Source organism: Myotis yumanensis, unplaced genomic scaffold (genome assembly GCF_028538775.1).
Source record: "Myotis yumanensis isolate MYYU_CA2020_CCGP unplaced genomic scaffold, mMyoYum1.0.hap1 SCAF_18, whole genome shotgun sequence".
In the NCBI taxonomy this organism is placed as follows: Eukaryota; Metazoa; Chordata; class Mammalia; order Chiroptera; family Vespertilionidae; genus Myotis; species Myotis yumanensis.
The window spans coordinates 20,668,372-20,686,428 of record NW_027223769.1 but is presented as its reverse complement, the minus strand read 5'-3'; the positions used below and the strand labels follow the sequence as shown (position 1 = coordinate 20,686,428).

The following is an 18,057-nucleotide window of genomic DNA, read 5'->3' as shown; positions in this document are numbered from 1 at the left end:
ATAAACATCTCATTTGCCAGGAGGCCATACAATAGGGCTAGTTAGCTGCCCAGAGTCTATTTGGGGAACAAGATGTACATTGAACTATGAAGGAAGACAAAACAACATGAAAGGAAACCTGTTCTGCCGTTTATCCCGCCTCTAAAGCACGTCTGTATTCTGAATGACGAAGCAGGAAGGCGATGCGGCCTGGCAGCCTGTGCCCTTTCCCAGAAGGATGACTCACCGCCCCGGTGAGTGTCCCAGGGAGACATGTTTATGAGGATGGCGACCTCGGAGAGCCTCTGGCTCTGCATGTTTTATGCTCTGTGTTATGCCCCCGTGTAGATAAACTGAAGCGCGTTCACTTTGAATGCACAGTCTCGTAAAATTTCATAAAAGCAGACACCCTGCATATAACGTGTGTGTATATATATATTAATGGACGTGCTGTGGTCTGGTAACCTAGCCAGAATTCCAGAAAATAGATTGTGGCCACAACCCACACTGCCTCTTCCTCAGTAGAGAACCCAGCACTCTCCAGAGCCCTGGAGGTGCCTACAATATCTTGCACCCGCTCCCCTTCCCCCTCCCCCCACATGCATACACCCCACTGCCCACAGCTGCTAGAAGTTGATCCTATAAAGCCAGCCAGTCCTCCTCTCTCACTTCCTTTATGAAAGGGCCACAGTGTACCCTAGCAGTGTTATCGCCCACTACTAGGTCCGCCCTTTCTTTAATCAAAGCCAGCTTCTTTCTACAGGACTCTCCATGGCTTTTATTCTTCTGTGTCTCTTCTTCTAGATTAGAATGAACGTTACCTTCCCCTCTAGCCCATCAAAATCCTTCCTCTTTTTCAAAGCCCAGTTGAAATGTTTTCCTATATCTATAGTTAGTAAAAAGCAAAACAATATATACTAGGAAAGTGGGGCTAAACAAAGTCTGGAAATGTTACCACGTTAACAGATTATATGTCTGTGAGAGGTAGTTATCAAATGCAGCCTTTCAAAATGTATTGGACATTAGCGCCCTCCCACAGGGCACGTCACAGGTCTAAGGTTGCTTGGATCACATTTTGGAAAGTATTCTATTTCTCCTTCCACAATATTAGCTCTGTAAAGACAGGCATGGCATCCAATCACTGTGTCCAATACATAACTCAATACAGCTCATCCTGTGTAACAGGCATAACAAAATAAGCACGTTTGCTAACAGCTTATTGTGTTTGGTAAATGGAAAGGCCTATTTCAAACTCCTCACTGTTGTGATGGGAGGTGGGTAAGAGGAGGTGCCTATTGGGGGTAATGTGAGCTTCCTTTTTTTTTTTTTTTTTTTTTTTGTAAAAGAAAGGAATTAGTGACACTGGCTTCTAGCCCTCATTCCCCAATAATACCCTGGGAAGAGGCCTCTAGAATGTTCCCCCAAGCATGTGGTTAACCTGGAAGACATTGTACCCTTTGTGGAGGGAAGGAAACTCAGAAATTGCAAACCTGTCTATGCTAATATGGTAGCCACTAGCCACATATGGCTGTTTAAATTACCTAAAAGTATATAAAATGTAAAATTTAGTTTCTTAGTCAAACTAGCCACATGTCAAGTACTCAATAGCCATATTTGATTAGTGGCCACCATATGAGAAAGCACAGATATAGAGAATTCCTGTCACTGCAGAAAGTTCCATTGGACAGTGATGCAAGGAGTACAATCCTCCTCCATCAGATCTGAAATTACTCCATGACAACCCATGTTCTTTTCTGCTTCCATGAAAGACCTCAAGTAAGGACCAATGCCCACCCTCTCTCCCCCAACAAGAGTCGTGTGTGCAGCCATCTTCAGACAAACAGCCATAGGAAAAGCCAGAGGTTAGCATCAAATGGACAGCATCCTTCTCAAAGGGCCTGTCCTTCAATCTCAGGTCTGTCTGTCTGTCTCCCCCCCCCCCACCCCGCCCCCCCCCGCCCCCCCCCCCCCCCCCTCCCGGTAGTACTGATTACCCCAGATACACCAGGAGGCCGCATGCAGAGTGTAATCCCCGTGAACAGAGCACAGATGGCAAGGTTTTCCTTGCGGTATAAACAATGGTCTGGATAAGGTACCAAGCCAGGTAAGTGGTGGAGTCTGGATCTGGGGAGGGATGCGAGTTGCCATCTCCCCTCACCAACCCATAAAAGCAGGAGTTTAACCAGGGTTGGGTTGTGGGCAGACCGGAGGCCAGGGTGAGGACATGAGGACACGGAGGGTAACTCCCTGTGGAGTGGAGTCTGTGCTTCCTCCACAGACACTGAACTTCCCCATGTACTGGAAACCCTTAAGCCAATTTCACGACTAATTCACAGGCTAATTGAGACCAGACTGTGCCTTATTGTGAGGCAGAGTTACACCATTACGTACATCCTAGGCCGAGCCTTCATTTAGATCACAAATTTCCCAGCACAGTTGTTATTGGTAATTAAACCTACTTGATTGTTCCATTACACAGAGATTCCATGACAGTAAAGAAATTAAACATAACTAATCTTTAGCTCATTTCTAAAGGTGTACGGAAATGAGAACCGACAACGGTATAAAATATGTGAATGATGCACTCCCATCATTTTTTGTCAGTTTTTGGCAGGCTTGGCTCATGGAAGCTCAGAGATTTGAGACACTTTAATACGCAAGCATATATCTGTTTTACTGTAACACAATAAAAATTAAGCATGGATGGAAAACAGCATGAATTACTTTGAAAAAAATCACATTTATAGCGCCCAGATATAAATTCCCAGCAATTTACATGTTTGTAATCCCGGGCAGTTCTAGAAGCATTTTCCCTCTAATCTGTGTCTAACGTTTAGTTCCCAGGCCACACCTGCTGTCAGAAATTAAGGTCACTGACTTCTTGGCTTAAGTGTCTACCTAGACTTCCTGGGCCTGGCTGATTTCCTCTTCTATTTTTTTTTTTTTTTTTTCAGATTCCAGTTCCATTTCTCCCCCTTCAAAGTGTAGACATATCAGAATCACCCAAGGGTCTGGTTGCAAATGCAGATGCGTGGGTCCCACCTGTGTCAACATCCCTGAGGCAGCAGCCCAACGACCTACATGTGTAATAGGCCCCCAGGAGATCCTTGTGCAGACTAAAGTCACTCACTGCCACATGTGATACCAAAGCTCTCGAGTGCAAGAATTAACTGTCATGTGTCCCTATATCTCCAGTATCCAACTCCATGCCTAGCCGAGAATGGTCATCAACGGGAGAACATACTGACCCAAATTGATAAGTTCTTTCCGTTTTCAAATGGGTCTTAAAAAAAAAATCAAAGGCCCTATTATGTAGGGATCTATCTGCTCCAGCCTGTTTTCTACAAAATAATCCACTCACCTTTCCTGAGACAGACCTGCCCACATTGCCAACTCCAAAGACCAGAAAGAAAGATTGTTCCAGTGCTACCAGGAATGGTGCTTCCTCATGCTTGTGGCCACCATCTGCCCTTCCCTCTGGGGCAAGGAGGTGGCTTATGTCCTCAACATCAAATGCCTCTCTTGGAGCTCTTAAACCAGTGTCTTTAACTTTTACAACAGAATCACCTAGAAGCTTGCTCAGAAATACATGTTCCTGGGTGAATTTCTACCCTGAGATAAGTACCCACCCGGTCAGATTTGGGGCACTGAGTTGTCTGTGTATCCCCCAGATGATTTTGATGCCGAGTACCCTGACCTATTCTTGGAGAAATTCCTGTTTAATTCCAGCCCTCAAAAAACTCCCTCAACTTCCCCTCCTCAAAAGGTGGGAATGCTATGCCCCTTTAGTGCTCTCTGATTTGGCAGGATGTGTGTGTGTGTGTGGGGGGGGGGGGGGGGGGAGTAGATGGAGAATGAATACCCAACCCAGCAATTATAACCATTATACTCTGAAGGATGTGATACTTAATATGAAAGCTCTTCCCTAACACTGCCCTCCTGTAAATTGAGGAAGGAATGGGGGAAACTCAGATTTCTTGAGCATTAGAAAATAATGCTAAGGGCTAAGCATTCCTATTCTCTTACCATCTCTCCACAGACCATCTAAACCTCACCATGTATTCCCAGGCAGAATTAATTGCTGGCCTGCTGCACCTTCCTCCCCAGAGCACTTGGCCCCTTTCCTGGATTAGCGCATTTATCTGGCATTCGAGCTAATGGTTTGCTGTAGGTCTTTTCCTTAGGCATCCTTTGCTCTAAGGCAGGTTGGAGTTTCTTTATCTCGGCAGCACCCAGGCTTGGCTGTAAGGTGCTACTCAAATAAAGGTTCCAGGTGGATGGACTGCAGGTAAGGCCCACCTTGGCCCCTAGGAACAGCTTCTTTGAGAGAGCTGCACATCGAGGTGTTGGCCTTTCATGCTGCCCTGAACCTTTTTTATAGCTGTGCTTCTCTTCAACCCATTTGCTAGAATTACGTCACTACCAACAAATCTGTGTACAAAGCTACAGAGATGAGTAATTTTCCCTAAAGACATTGCCCATTAACTGTGAAGCCTGTGTTGCTTTGCAGGTTTGAAGATACATGCACACATATACATGTATGTATATATACCATGTATATATAATCTTATTATGATGCATTTCACCTTGTATAGTTCCATGTGCTATGGCTCCCAGCCTTATAAACCCCATAAAACCTAGGTATTTTTACAGCAGTCTTTCTGATCTTGAAAGAAAATGCTATGCGTATGACCTTGGTACACAGCAAAGTATCTCTATCCTGCCTTTACATTAAGACCATCCCCTGCTACACTCTGAGTTTCTGACATCAGCAATATGGGGATTTTTCAGAAGGTATGAAGCATCTTTTTCTAGTTCCTTGAGCCCAGACTTTTGGGAGAGCCCTCTGTTTAGCTCCAGTCACTCCCTACTTCCAATCTACCCACCCCGATTCCATAGAGATCTTCCTGAAAACCCAGACTTGTTATCCACTCTTTAGGAAGAAGGTCAGCCTTCATCTTGCTGATGCTTCCAAAGCCTTTTCACCTGTTTCCAGGGCTCTACTGGCCCCTCTGAACAAGACTCTTCACTCATGCTTGGCTTCTACTGTTCTCTCTGCCCAGGAAGCCATCTCCCCCACTTTGGCCTCTTGAAATCCCACCTATTCCTCAAAATCTACCTGCGTGCCAACTGCAGCTCAGTGGATGGGATCAACACCTGGCTCCAGAGTTCACCTGCTGTGTGACCATGGGCAAGGCACTCGACTACCCTGAGCCTCAGTTTGCTGTTCTTCAAATCGAGGACTCAATCAAAGGATGTCTAAAAGATAAGAAAATAAAATCCCCAGAAATAATTTTTAGTCCCCAATTCAATCCTCTGAACCACTTCCCCTTCCCTTCTCATACAGAGCTGAGAATGCACTGTGCATTACTAGACTGAGTCATGTTTATTATAACCCCCAATAGATTAAGAGATCTTAAGGGTCAAGGTGTCACATTTTAGACATGCCTAGCACATAGTAAGTATGCAATGGATATTAGAGGAAGGGTTAATGTATCTCCTTCTCATTCATAATCAGAGCCATATAATTCACAGGTCAGTTGCTTCGGAGAGGTGATGTTGAAACAAATGAACTCAGAGGTCAGGTTGATGTAACCTTGAACCCTAGCTCTGTAAACTTAAAAAAGACATTTTTTATTTCCTAATTTGGAAAGTGGGAATGTTAATACCGCTATAGAAATAACCCTACTTCATAGGGTTGCTCAGAGGATGAAGTACACAAATGTGGGTGAGGTGCCATCATTGTTATTATTAGGCTGTCATCAAGCTTTTGGTTTGGGCTCACAGCCTTGGCAGACTCACTAGGGGAACATCTAAGCTCAGTGGTTTTAAAGATCTTGGGAAATGTGGCCCAACTGTCCCACCACCCAGAGCCGCACTGTGAATTTCACAGTCCCTAAGCAATTTGGTTTTATGAACTCCTTCCTCCATAAACTAATAATAATAATAAAATAAATTTTATGTTATGACTGTATTGGTATAAAGATGAATGTAATCAGGCTGGATTTATTATTTTATATTGCTTATTATTATCTTAATTTTCTTCTGATTTTAAAAGAAATTAAAATGAGAACATTATTGTGGGCTCCAGGCATTGCACCTCCTGTACAGGACAGAGAAGTCAGCCTGGCCTTAAGTCTCTGAAGTCTGACCTCTGAAGTGTCAGCTCCAACCAGGCTCCCTCTCACTGGCTCTTCTCAAGCCACTCCTCTCTGATCTGTGCACACCATGGAGCCTTTGCACAAATTTGTCCGTCTTCCTAGAACTCTCTCCTCTTCCCCTTTCCCTTGTTTACTTTCCACACATACAGAAATCTCCTGTGCACACATCAGTGGTCCTGACCCCCCGTTTCTGATCCAGCAGCTCTGGGATGAGACCCTGGAGTCTGAATTTAACAGCACCCGAGTGGTGCTGATGCTGCGGGTCCTGAGCTAACTACACTCTGGAGACAGCTGCCTTGGAGGTCTGCTGTTTCCATTCTCTCCGGTAAGCCTTCTCTGATCTGATTTGGTCACGTTTCTCCTACAGATGCTCTCCAAGGACTGAAGGCCTCTGCTTTACCTATGTAATTTTCTGCTTCCCGTCTCTCTCTCCCATTTGACGGTAAGCTGCACGTGTCTTTTTGCCAGCTGTGGGATTTGTACCCAGCACACAGTAGGTGCTCAGTAAATGCGTGTGACGGCTGTTCAGAAAAATGGAACCGACTTAACCTCCTAACAACAGTAAACACGAGTGTCAGAATCCTCTCAACTCACCAGCACTGCATTTTCATTTTTTCTCTCCTTTTTTTTTTTACAATTTTCAGTTTCATAATTCCTCACATGCCCGTTGTTCCAAGGGCAGAGCAAGGAGCAGGGCAGAAACCGCTTCCCGCGACCTGGAAGGCCCTGCACTAAGCCCCGCCCTCACGTGTCGTCCCGCCCGGATTCTCCGCCTACGGCGCCAGACCCCGCCCACTTCCCCACGCTCCGCCCCATCACCGTCTCTGGACTTAGGCCCCGCCCCATCACCAACTCTGGCCATAGGCCCCGCCTCCTGTCAGTCCCTAGGCGTCGCCCCTCGCCCCTCCCCAGGCCAGCTGCCTCTGCGCATGCCCGGCCGCCCAGAAACTCGGAGGAGTCACCGCTGGAAACAAACTTTCACGGAACAATGTCGCGACCCTGTCCTCCGGAGACAGTCAGGTAAAGCCTCCCCGGCCCCTGGCACGCTGAGCCGGCCTTGATCGGGGCGGGGCCGAGCTGATCGCGGGCCGCGGGTCGTAGGGGCCTTTTACCCGCGATTGCTTTTGCCGAGCCCGCACTCGATGCCCTCACCTCCTTGGCCGCCGGCAGGGTCCAGGGACCTCTGCATCTTCTCCGGCCCCGGACGGAGCCGGGCTCTGGCATCTTGAGTTAACACTTGTCATCATGGGTCGTCCCCACCCCACCCTCCTTCCCCCAAGGCGTTCCCCTGCCCAGCCGCTCACCTCTTCTGCTCCAGGCGGCTCCAGAGTTCAACCTCTGGAACCCCAGCCCGCACCTGGCAACCCAGGGTTCAAGTTCCCCGGTGGCTACTCCCAGTCGTGGCCTTGGGTCTCAGTTACATAACCTCTCTGGTTCTGGACCAGATTAGGCGCTCACCTCGCCGCGCTGGTGTGAGGATGAAAAGAGAAAAGCAAGGCAAGAGTGTGGGATAAGCCCATGCTCAGAACAGGGTGGCTGCTACTTTTTTGTTGGTGTTTTTATGGTGATTATTCCCAGGATCAGCCCCTAATGAGGACAGACACATTTTTGCAGACTTAGCATCTGCTGGACCCTCTGATTAGTTCTGGGGCCTCTTAGAAGCCACACTGGGCAGGCCCGTTTCCTCTTCTGGATGCCTCCCTGGAGTTCCCAGCACTCTGATTCCTTTCAAGCCTTTGGTCGTAATTTTGCAGTTCACTGTGGTTATCCAACCACTTTTAGGGAGCATCCTGCCAGTAGAAAGAGCCATAAAATAGCAAACAGCTCCCACAAACAACTGCTCATTTAATGATGGAGACATTTATGACAGTAGTCATCATTCATAGGCCACTAGCTGAGTACCAGCCACCGTATATGAATTATGTCATTAAACCCTCATAAATACTTTCAAACATGTCACAGATGAGGGAAGGGGAGCTCAGAGAGGTCATTCCTAAGCACTTTGAAACCAGTTGTAGCTGACTTACACATCTGATTTTGCCCACTCTGCAAAACTGCCTCTCCCATAGAAAAATTACAATTAAACTGTTAGTTTTTTTGGGTTGTCAATAACAATGTGCCACAAACTGGGTAGCTTACAAAAGAGAAGTTTATGCTCTCGCAGTTGTGAAAACCAGAAGTCCAAAATCAAGAACCTGCCAGGTTCTAGGGGAGGACCCTTCCTGGCCTGTGGCAGCTTCTGGTGTTCCTTGGCTTCCGGCAGCGTCACACCCAGTCTCTGTCTCACCTGGCCTTCTTTCTTGTGTGTGTATCTGTCTCTCTGTGTCCGCTCCTCTTTTTATAAGGACACCAGTCATTGGAATTAGGGCCCACCTTAAAACCGGAATGATTTCATCTTAAGTCCTAAACTAATTACATCTACAGGAATTCGGTTTCCAAGTCAGATTTGTGGTTTAGGGAGGACACTAACCCACTACACAAACCAGCAACAAAATACACCGTTCAAAAGGACCAAGACAAATTCACAGTCATGGATTCAGGGCACCATTTGTGGTCATAAATCCCAATACTTGTATATTCTCAAAGCGTGTTCCCCTGGTCTGCAACATCACCATCACTTGGGAGTTTGATATAAATGCTAACTCTCGGGCTCCACCCCACACTTACTGAGTCACAGTTCGGGGTGGGCCCAGCAAACCCTCTAGGGCAGTGGTTCTCAACCTTCCTAATGCCGCGACCCTTGAATACAGTTCCTCATGTTGTGGTGACCCCCAACCATAAAATTATTTTCGTTGCTACTTCATAACTGTAATTTTGCTATTGTTATGAATCGTAATGTAAATACCTGATATGCAGGATGTATTTTCATTGTTACAAATTGAAGATAATTAAAGCATAGTGATTAATCACAAAAAACAATATGTAATTATATATGTGTTTTCTGATGGTCTTAGGTGACCCCTGTGAAAGGGTCGTTCGACCCCCAAAGGGGTCACGACCCACAGGTTGGCGACCCACAGGTTGAGAACCGCTGCTCTAGGGCATTCTGTTGCTGTTAAAGTTTGGGAACCACTGTTATGAAGCAGTTGAATATTTGATAACAAAAGGAATGCTTGATAACATGACATAAGGGCCAGATTAAGAGAAAGTTCTTAACTTACAATGATCTGACCTTACAATGACTTATTTAGCAAACCTGTCTTATATTTATGGATTTTGATAATTAACTACTGCATTGTTAAAAAGTATTTTACCATAATTTAAATTTAGCTTTCAAATGAACTTGTGTACTAAACTGTGTTCTTAGTACATAGTTCCACCCCTCACCCATGGGGGATACGTTCCAAGACCCCCAGGAGATGCCTGAAACTGCAGATAGTACCAAACTACATATATATTATAATGGTTTTTCCTACACAGAGTAAGAATTAACAACAATGATACAATAGAATGATTATAACAATATACTGTAATAAAAATTATGTAAGTGTGGTCTCTCTCAAAATATCTTACTGTACTGTACTTACCTTTTCCTTATGGGAAGCACTTTACATCTTCTCTTTGGCATATCAGAATTGCCAGCATCATTACTCTTGTGCTTTGGGACCATTGTCAAGTAATGTAAGGGTTACTTGAACACAAGCAGTCCATCTGATCACGAGAAGGCTACTGAGTGACGAATGGGCAGGTAGCATAGACAGCCTGGCCACCTGGATAAAGGAATGATTCATGTCCCAGGTGGGATGGAGTTGGGCAGTGCAAGATTTCATCACCCTACTCAGAACAGCGCATATTGAAAACTTATGAATTGTTTATTTCTGGAATTTTTAACTTAATATTTTGGACTAAGGTGCACTGTGGTTAACTGGAAAGTGAAACTGTAGGTTTTTGCCTCATTTTATCTTGCCAACAATCATGTGATTTTTGTTATTATTATTTCTGCCATGTTATTGAAAAGTACACCGAGACTCAGATGTGGTAAACCTCAAGATACACAGCAAAGCAGAAACATAGGCAGGACAAGGAGAAATTTACTATAACGCTGGTACTATAATGTTTCGTTTATTTCCCTTTTAGAAACAGTTTGATAGAGGATGCTAAGGCCCGCTTAAAAAAGCATGATGTTGGGACCAAATATTCTCACTTGTCGTCTAGTAAATATTCCATCCTTTTACCGTTGTTGGTTAAAGAAGGAAAACTTCATCTGTTGTTCACCCTCCGGTCAGAGAAGGTAGGTGACAAGAGGCTCTGCCATTAAAGCAGGACATTTGAAATCCCCAGGAAATGTTGTCACTTGCACACATTTTGAGGCCAGAGATTCCCAAATGGACTTTCAGAATTGTGATGTTTGAGGGGGCCACGGGATAGCATGGCATTTGGGGGACATTTTTTGGAAAGAAAAATGAGTACTTTAGAATACTTTTAGACCTGGGTTTCTTAACCTTGGTGCCATTGGCATTTGGGCTGGATAATTCCTTCTTGTGGAAGCTGCTCTGTGCCTTATGCGATGTATGTTTAGCATCATTCCTGGCCCCTACCTACTAGATGCCAGTAACACACACACACACACACACACACACACACACCCCTTTGTGATAACCACGAATGTCTCTAGAGTTTGTCTCCTGTCCTGGAAGGAATGGGGTGGGGACCGGGGGAGACAGTTTGCCACTGTTTTAGACCAATCCCACCGCAGGTATACCGTGAAAGTTCTGGAGCGCCGAAGTTCAGTCTGGGCCCTGAAGCTGGCTGCCCATGTTCGAATGCAGGCTCTCTCCTTGTCAGCTGTGTGACTATCTTATTTAGTTCTCCTCTCTGTGCTGCAGTCTCACTTGCAAAATGAGGACACAATATTAACACCTGTCTAATAGGGCCGCTGTGAGAATTTCACAGGGTAACAAACGTAAAGCTTCTAAAACAAGCCTGGCACTTGGCAAGCATTCGGTAAGCTTTAGATGTCATCATCATTAGCACCATTAGCAGACATGGCTTGAGGTTTTTAAGATAACTGTTCAACTTAAAAAAAATATTGGGCTGGGAACGGAGATCCCCTGGGTACACACCTGGGTATGGTCACTGTCCCTTGCTGTTAGCGGTACTTCCGAGGAAAAGTTGGGAAGCAGTAATTTCACAATGTCCAAGTACAAAACAGAAAAATGGGCCACAATAAAGTGTCTTTCTAAGCGGAATAACCAAAAGTATCCCCATAGGGGAAAAAGCAAGCTGAAATATCAGCTGCAGTTTCCTGGATTTGGTATTAGACTTGTGTGGATTCTTTCCTGTCTGGGTCAGATGATGACAGTCAAGTTTCCAAGGGGAGATCCTTAACGCAGCATTAGGGGACCAGGTCTGTTCCCAGCTCTGCCGGAAGATACAGCAGAAACATGCTTTTTAAATGATCAGTTGAACAATCATGTAGAAAATCTAGACAAGACCAAAACGGGTCTCTGACCTTTGTTTCACCTAGAGTACCTTTGCAAATCTATTGACTATTAAGTGAGAATCATTTTAGACCATGAACTCTGATATGCAAATGTCATATTAAAAAAAAAGTATTTAAAGCTAATTAAATCAGACTCTAAGCCTCTCTGGCTGTGAGGGCAAGAAATTCCTTCAGGCATTACCTGAGCTCGCCTCCTCCCTGGAATCACGCAAGCTGGGCCCACGGCTTTCCTCCCGGTAGATGGGGAAGGAGGCGCATGTCATCAGTCCTTCCTGCTCAAGTGTGGGCTCTCCTGCTAGCTTTGGAACCTGGAGCAAAGTTCTTCTCTATGAGCCTCCGTTTTCTTACTAAAATGGGACTGAAGACAGTGCCTAATGTTATGAGGGTAAGGATATGGCACTCCTCATGCTCGTCCCTCTTCCTTCTCCTCTTTCTCCCTGTCATTGTCTCCCCTTTCCTCTCCTCTCCTCTTTCCTCTCTCTTCCCTCTCCTCTCTCTGCTCCCAGCTCTCTAGGGCTTGAAACAGGCAAGAGGAAATTCAAGAAAAAAACATAGATGAAAGTCTAAGGAAATTAGGCTGGAACCTTATTTGGCTTTTGAGTAGAATTTCATAAGGTTTTATTTAATAAAAATATTATGCTTTTTACAAAAAAAAAGAAAGAAAAAACTTATGTAGTTAGATAAGGCCCTTTCTGATCTGACAGTTTGTGAACCATCATTTTTATGAATGTATTTTCTTTAAAACAGCATGACATTTTCTTACGAGTATTTAAAATAGTCATTAAATCAGGCCTGTAGGTCCCTGCAGGTGCCAATGTCAGTGTGTCAATGGTCCCTCACTGCTGAATGAGCTAACACTATGCAGTAAGCTTTCAGAGGTGATGCAGCATTAGGTCTGTCTCTTACGCATTTGGATGGTGAATGATCAAGACAGTAGAGACATGTCCATCGACCTGGTTTTCACCTACACTTTTGTCTACAATTGATGTGAAGATGTGTGAGGTTTCTGTGTATTGTAGCAATTCCTGCACTGTTCATGACTTTTTAAATGTATTTTTGTTACTGATTTATTAACAGAGAGGAACTTTAAAATGCTTTCTTTCATTTTCAAGAAGCTTGCCCAAATGAGACTTTAAACTGTAGAACCTGACAAAATTTATAATGGCAGCTTACGTGGATATATTGGCCCCAGTGCTAAAAATGCCTGCATGACCTTTTGATTTAGCTACTAAACGTCAAGAATTGTCCTTACGAGTTCTCATTAATAAATATTTAACATGGGCCAGGCGCTGTGCCAGGCACTTCAGCCATCAGCTCATGTGACCGCCTCCCTGAGGACAGACATTACCCGCATTGCACGCTGTTGAGAAGACGCAGACCCAGGACCCCTGCTGACCTTGAGGTCCCCTGGAAAGTTCAGGAGAGAAAGGATGGTGGGCACTGGTGGGAGTGAGTGTGAAACAAATTGAGATCACGTTTGCTTAGAAGTTTGGTCCTGCAGAGGAGAGAAGCGGGGGGCCAGGGGAGGCGGGGGGTGGGGGGCGGGTTGTGCTCCTCTAGCCCAGGATAGGAGAGAAATCATTTTAAAGACAGAGATTTTTAAAAGCGGGGAATTATTCAGGATGCTACAAATGAAGACACAAACGGTTCTCCTGAAGAGAGGGAGGCATGGGATCAAGGATATATGTGGAAGGGGCTTTGCACGGAAAGAGGCTCCTGTTCCTTTAGTCTGTGCAGAGGTGGGGGGCGGCGACACAGGTCAGTGCTGATGACTGCATGTTCTGTGTAATGTCTTAATAAATGTACGGTGGGCTGCTTAAGGGCATGGCTCTAGAATTAAATCCTGGTTTACGTTCCAGCTCCACTACTGACCCTATGTGAAACTGGTCAGATTATTTAACCTCTTTGAACTTTAGTTCCCTTATCTAACAGTGGAAATAATTTCCAGCGTAGTGGCTCAGTGGTTTGAGCGTCAACCTATGAACCAGGAGGTCACAGCAGTTTGATTCTCAATCAAGGCATATGCCTTTGCAGGTTCGATCCCAGTAGGGGACGTGCAGGAGGCAGCCAATCAATGATTCTCATCATTGATGTTTCTATCTCCTTCTCCCTCTCTGAAATCAATTTTTAAAAGTATTTTTTAAAAAGTGGAAATAATAATATCATAGTAGCCTATATGTCCATTAATGGAAAGATAAACAAATTACAATATATACATACCGTGGGAAACTATACAGCCATAAAAAGGAAAAAGGTACTGATACATGGTACAATGTGGAAGAACTTCAGAAACGTGACGCTAAGCAAAAAAAGCAGATGCCAACGGTCACACATATCATATGATTCCATTTACAGGGAATATGCAAGAAGGTGAATCTATAGGGACAGAAAGTAAGGGCAGGGAGGTGAGGCAAGTGGGATTCCACTGCTTGGTGGGTACAGTCTCCCTCTGGGGTGATGAGAACGTTCCGGAACTGGATGGTGGTAGGAGTTGTGTAATGCTGTGAATGTTTTAAATGTCACTGATTGTTTAGTTTAATTTTATGTTATGAATTTCACCTCATTTAAAAAAAAAAAACTTTCAAAAAACAGCTTATAAAACTGTTCTGATGACTTAGTGAAAAAAAGTCGCTGTGAAGCAACATAATAAGCACTCAGTAAAAGTTATCTATTGGTAGCGTCACCCTTTTCTTTATCCTTTCTTTCAGCCTCCCTCCCCCACCCAAAGTAAATCTGTTTGTGTGTGAATAGTATTTTGGGGGGGGGGGGGGAGGGGCAAATAGAGAAAAGTCAGAAGTGAGAGCAGTTTTCAAAGCTCATTTTTATAAAAAGATTCAAGTAAAACATGTTTTCTGCTCTTGTTCTTTACATATGACCACCATTGTAAGAATGGTCTGGAGTATAGCAGAGAGGTTCAGTAAGTGCTTGTTGAGTGAGTGAGTGGTTCCCACATTGGACTCACCCTGTGCTGCTCTGTCTCTCACTGTCCAGCTGAGACGGTCGCCTGGAGAAGTCTGCTTCCCTGGAGGAAAGTGCGAAACCACGGATGCGGATGATGTGGCCACGGCCCTCCGGGAGGCCCAGGAGGAAGTGGGGCTGCGTCCTCATCAGGTGGAGGTTGTCTGCCGTCTGGTGCCGTATCTGTTTGATGTAAGGGCTGGAATGGAACTGGGTTTCTTGGACTCGTGAGCTCCCAGTGCACCCACTGGCTTCAGGATGGCCAAACCTGACCTCTGAGAGTGCCGTCCATAGAGTCAAGAGACTGGTCCTTGTGTGGACTTTGCCCTTATAAGCTCAGTGGCCTTGGGCAAGCCCCTTTTCTTGTCTGGTCCCTTCCCCCATCCAGAAATGAAAGGGGAACTCCATCAGTGGTTTCCAAACTGGGTGCTGTGGAATCCTGTAGATACTTTTACACTAAACCCCAGGCCTCCCCACCAAAATTCCCAGTAGAATCTTTCACTTAACAGCACTCTACATTTATTTGCAAGCAGTTGTGAAGGTAAATAGAAATCCTCCCACATGTAAATATATGAGCTATGTAAAATAGTTCATATATGGATATATATATATATATATATATATATATATATATATATAAAATTTTCCATAAAGGGAAATATGCCACAATTAATATTATGTCATTTTTCTATTGATAAGATGACTTTATACTTATAGGGAAAGTTATCTATTGCATTTTTTTAAAGGGGCATATTATCCCATTACTAGAGGCCTGGTGCACAGATTCATGCACCAGTGGGGTCCCTCGACTTGGCCTGTAGCTCTCTGACATCCCCTGAGGGGTCCCAGATTGCGAGAAGGCACAGGCCAGGATGAAGGACCCCACCGGTGCATGATAGGGTCTGGGGAGGGACCGCGGGAAGGCTCCAGGGCATGTCCAGCCTGTCACGCCAGTCCCCATTGGCTGGACCCCAGCAGCAAGCTAACCTACTGGTCAGAGTGCCTGCCCCCTGGTGGCCAGTGTGCATCATAGCGACTGGTCAAACAGTCCAATGGTCGGACACTTGGCCTATTCGGCTTTTATTATATAGGATATGGCTATACTCCTAATTGATCTACCCTAAATCTCTATCAATTGAAGGGTGGTAACTGTAGAGTTTTGGGCTATTGCAAATAATGCTTCAGTCTTGTGCAGTAAGTCCTTACTTAACATTGTCAACAGATTCTGCAACTTTAAGTGAACAACATAACAAAGCCAGTTTTTACCCTTGGCTAGTTGACATAAACCAAGTTCCCACAGCATCTCATCAATGTTATAATGGAACAAGATTATTAGAGGACCTGATGCACTTGTATCTTTTCTCACTGGTAGGAATTTACTTGCACAACTGCAATTGCTAAGTCAGAGGGACCACGAATTTATAATGCCAAATTGTCATTCCAAAATATTTACAGAGCTATCTCACAGAGGCTGCTAATGTAGGGCAGGGACTCCTCACATTTCATGGGTAACATAAAGTTTACAACTGTAGCAAGTTCCTCCTGCCCTGCCCACCTTATGTACTGATTACTTCAGCCTTTCTTCTTTTTTTTCCCTTCTTTTTTAAAAAAAATATATTTTTATTGATTTCAGAGCGGAAGGGAGAGATAGAAACATCAATGATGAGAAAGAATCATTAATGGACTGCCTCCTGCATGCCCCCACCCCACTGGGGATGGAGCCCGCAACCTGGGCAGGTGCTCCTGGTTCATAGGTTGATGCTTAATCACTAAGCCATGCTGGCCAGGCCAGTCTGTTTTCTTAGTTTACATGGAAGCGGCATGACTTTCGCATTTGAAACAGTATCTCTTCACTTCTTAATTTGTGTATTTTTTTTTCTGCTTTTAGACAAATACATTTATAACACCAGTTGTAGGGTTCATAGACCACAACTTCCAGGCCCAGCCGAATCCTGATGAAGTGAAGAAAGTGTTCCTGGTGCCTCTGGACTATTTCCTGCACCCACACGCCTACCACCAGAATCACCTGACGCAATCCGGTCATCATTTTATTATTCATTGCTTTGAGTACACAAATCCTGAAGATGGTGTGACTTACTATATCAAAGGACTAACAGCAAAATTCGCTGTGTTCGTTGCCTTAATTATTTTGGGGGAAAAACCCACCTTTGAGGTTGAATTTAATCTCAACGATCTAACATCATCCTCGGAAGAAACTTTCCTGAAGCTTTATAAACCTGCACCAAGCAAGTTATGATTTATGAGACCAACATCCAAATAACTATCTAAGCAGCTTTGTGTGTGCTTATCCGCGGAACAACAATAATGCCAGCTGGTGGAATTTGACAGGTGCGAATATTTTCCAGGCAATATGAAGATAAAAACCTTGCCTTATTTCCAGTTGCCCTCTGTTATCTGAAAGAGCAAAAGTTTTTCAAAAGTGGAAAATGTGTTTATGATATTGCATAACTTCACCCACAATATATTAGCCCCATTTTTCTTACATGTGTAAGAAAATGTATCTGGCACACAGTAGGCACTTAATAAATATTTATTAAATATATATAACCATGTAGCATTTCTCTTAAGTATAAGAGATAATATTTCTGTCTGATGTTACATATGACAGCAATTTCTGACTGGCCATCAAAATCTATTGTCCCTTTATTCCATGACAGTAGAGTTGAAGCTGAGACCAAAGCTCCCAGGTAGAAATAGCATTACCCAGAATCCCTTGCAGGTAAATGTGGCTCTAGAACTTAATTTAGGCCAATGGGATGTGAATGAAAGTTGACTTTGCAGGTCATCTCCAATTTAAGAGATAAGCCAACCTCCCTGGACTCTTTTCCCCTTTCCATGAGCTGCAACATGAGTTTATCTGCACCCCAGCTTTGACCATATAGATGAAGACAATTCCTAGCGGAATGGCAGAACCAAAAGATCATAAAGAGCTTGGATCTCTGAATGACTGTGGAGCAAAGCAACCTGCCACCCTGGACTATTCACGTGGGAGTTGGGACTATTATATGGGAGAAGAATAAATCCTGTTACCTTTCTGCCACGATAATTTGTAGTCACTTTGGGCAGAGCTATAACCCTAAATATTATAACACTTGAAAATGGCCAGGTAGATAGTCACCCAAACTTGAGGTGTTTGCCAGCAGTTAGAACTTGGGATGAGCTGTGACATGTAACGTGGGCTCTGTGACAGGCACGGGACACCCTTGGATGTTGGTGGGGTTCAGCAGGTATCATCCAGAGCAGCTGTAATGAAGGGCTATGCCTACCAATCGGGGGAAATGATGTTGTCTACCTCAAGATGCTGAGAGCAGGAAAACACTGATATGCCCCACATCAAAAGTCACAAAGACAAACGTTCTGAATTGCATGCTTTGAGATCTACCACTTTTTACATGGGCATCCCCGTATATCATGCCTGATATTTAACAGGAATTTCTTAGCTTATGGTATTAACCATCCTGCATGAGGTCAGGGAAGCAGGTGAGTAGAGCAGCA

At 44.5% G+C, this 18,057-nt stretch overlaps 1 protein-coding gene across 2 annotated transcripts; it reads left to right on the top strand.

Moving 5' to 3' along the window:
- The first annotated feature begins 7,071 nt into the window (after window positions 1-7,071).
- Window positions 7,072-17,109, top strand: NUDT7 (nudix hydrolase 7). 2 transcript variants are annotated; one of them, XM_070397726.1, is made up of 4 exons: window positions 7,072-7,160; window positions 10,218-10,371; window positions 14,575-14,694; window positions 16,430-17,109. In XM_070397726.1, the coding sequence occupies exons 1-4, from the start codon at window positions 7,129-7,131 to the stop codon at window positions 16,796-16,798; spliced, it is 675 nt and encodes a 224-aa protein (XP_070253827.1). In that variant the 5' UTR covers window positions 7,072-7,128; the 3' UTR covers window positions 16,799-17,109. The 2 variants fall into 2 exon arrangements, with proteins under 2 accessions (XP_070253827.1, XP_070253826.1); XM_070397725.1 differs by having other exon boundaries at window positions 14,575-14,733.
- Window positions 17,110-18,057: the final 948 nt, after the last annotated feature.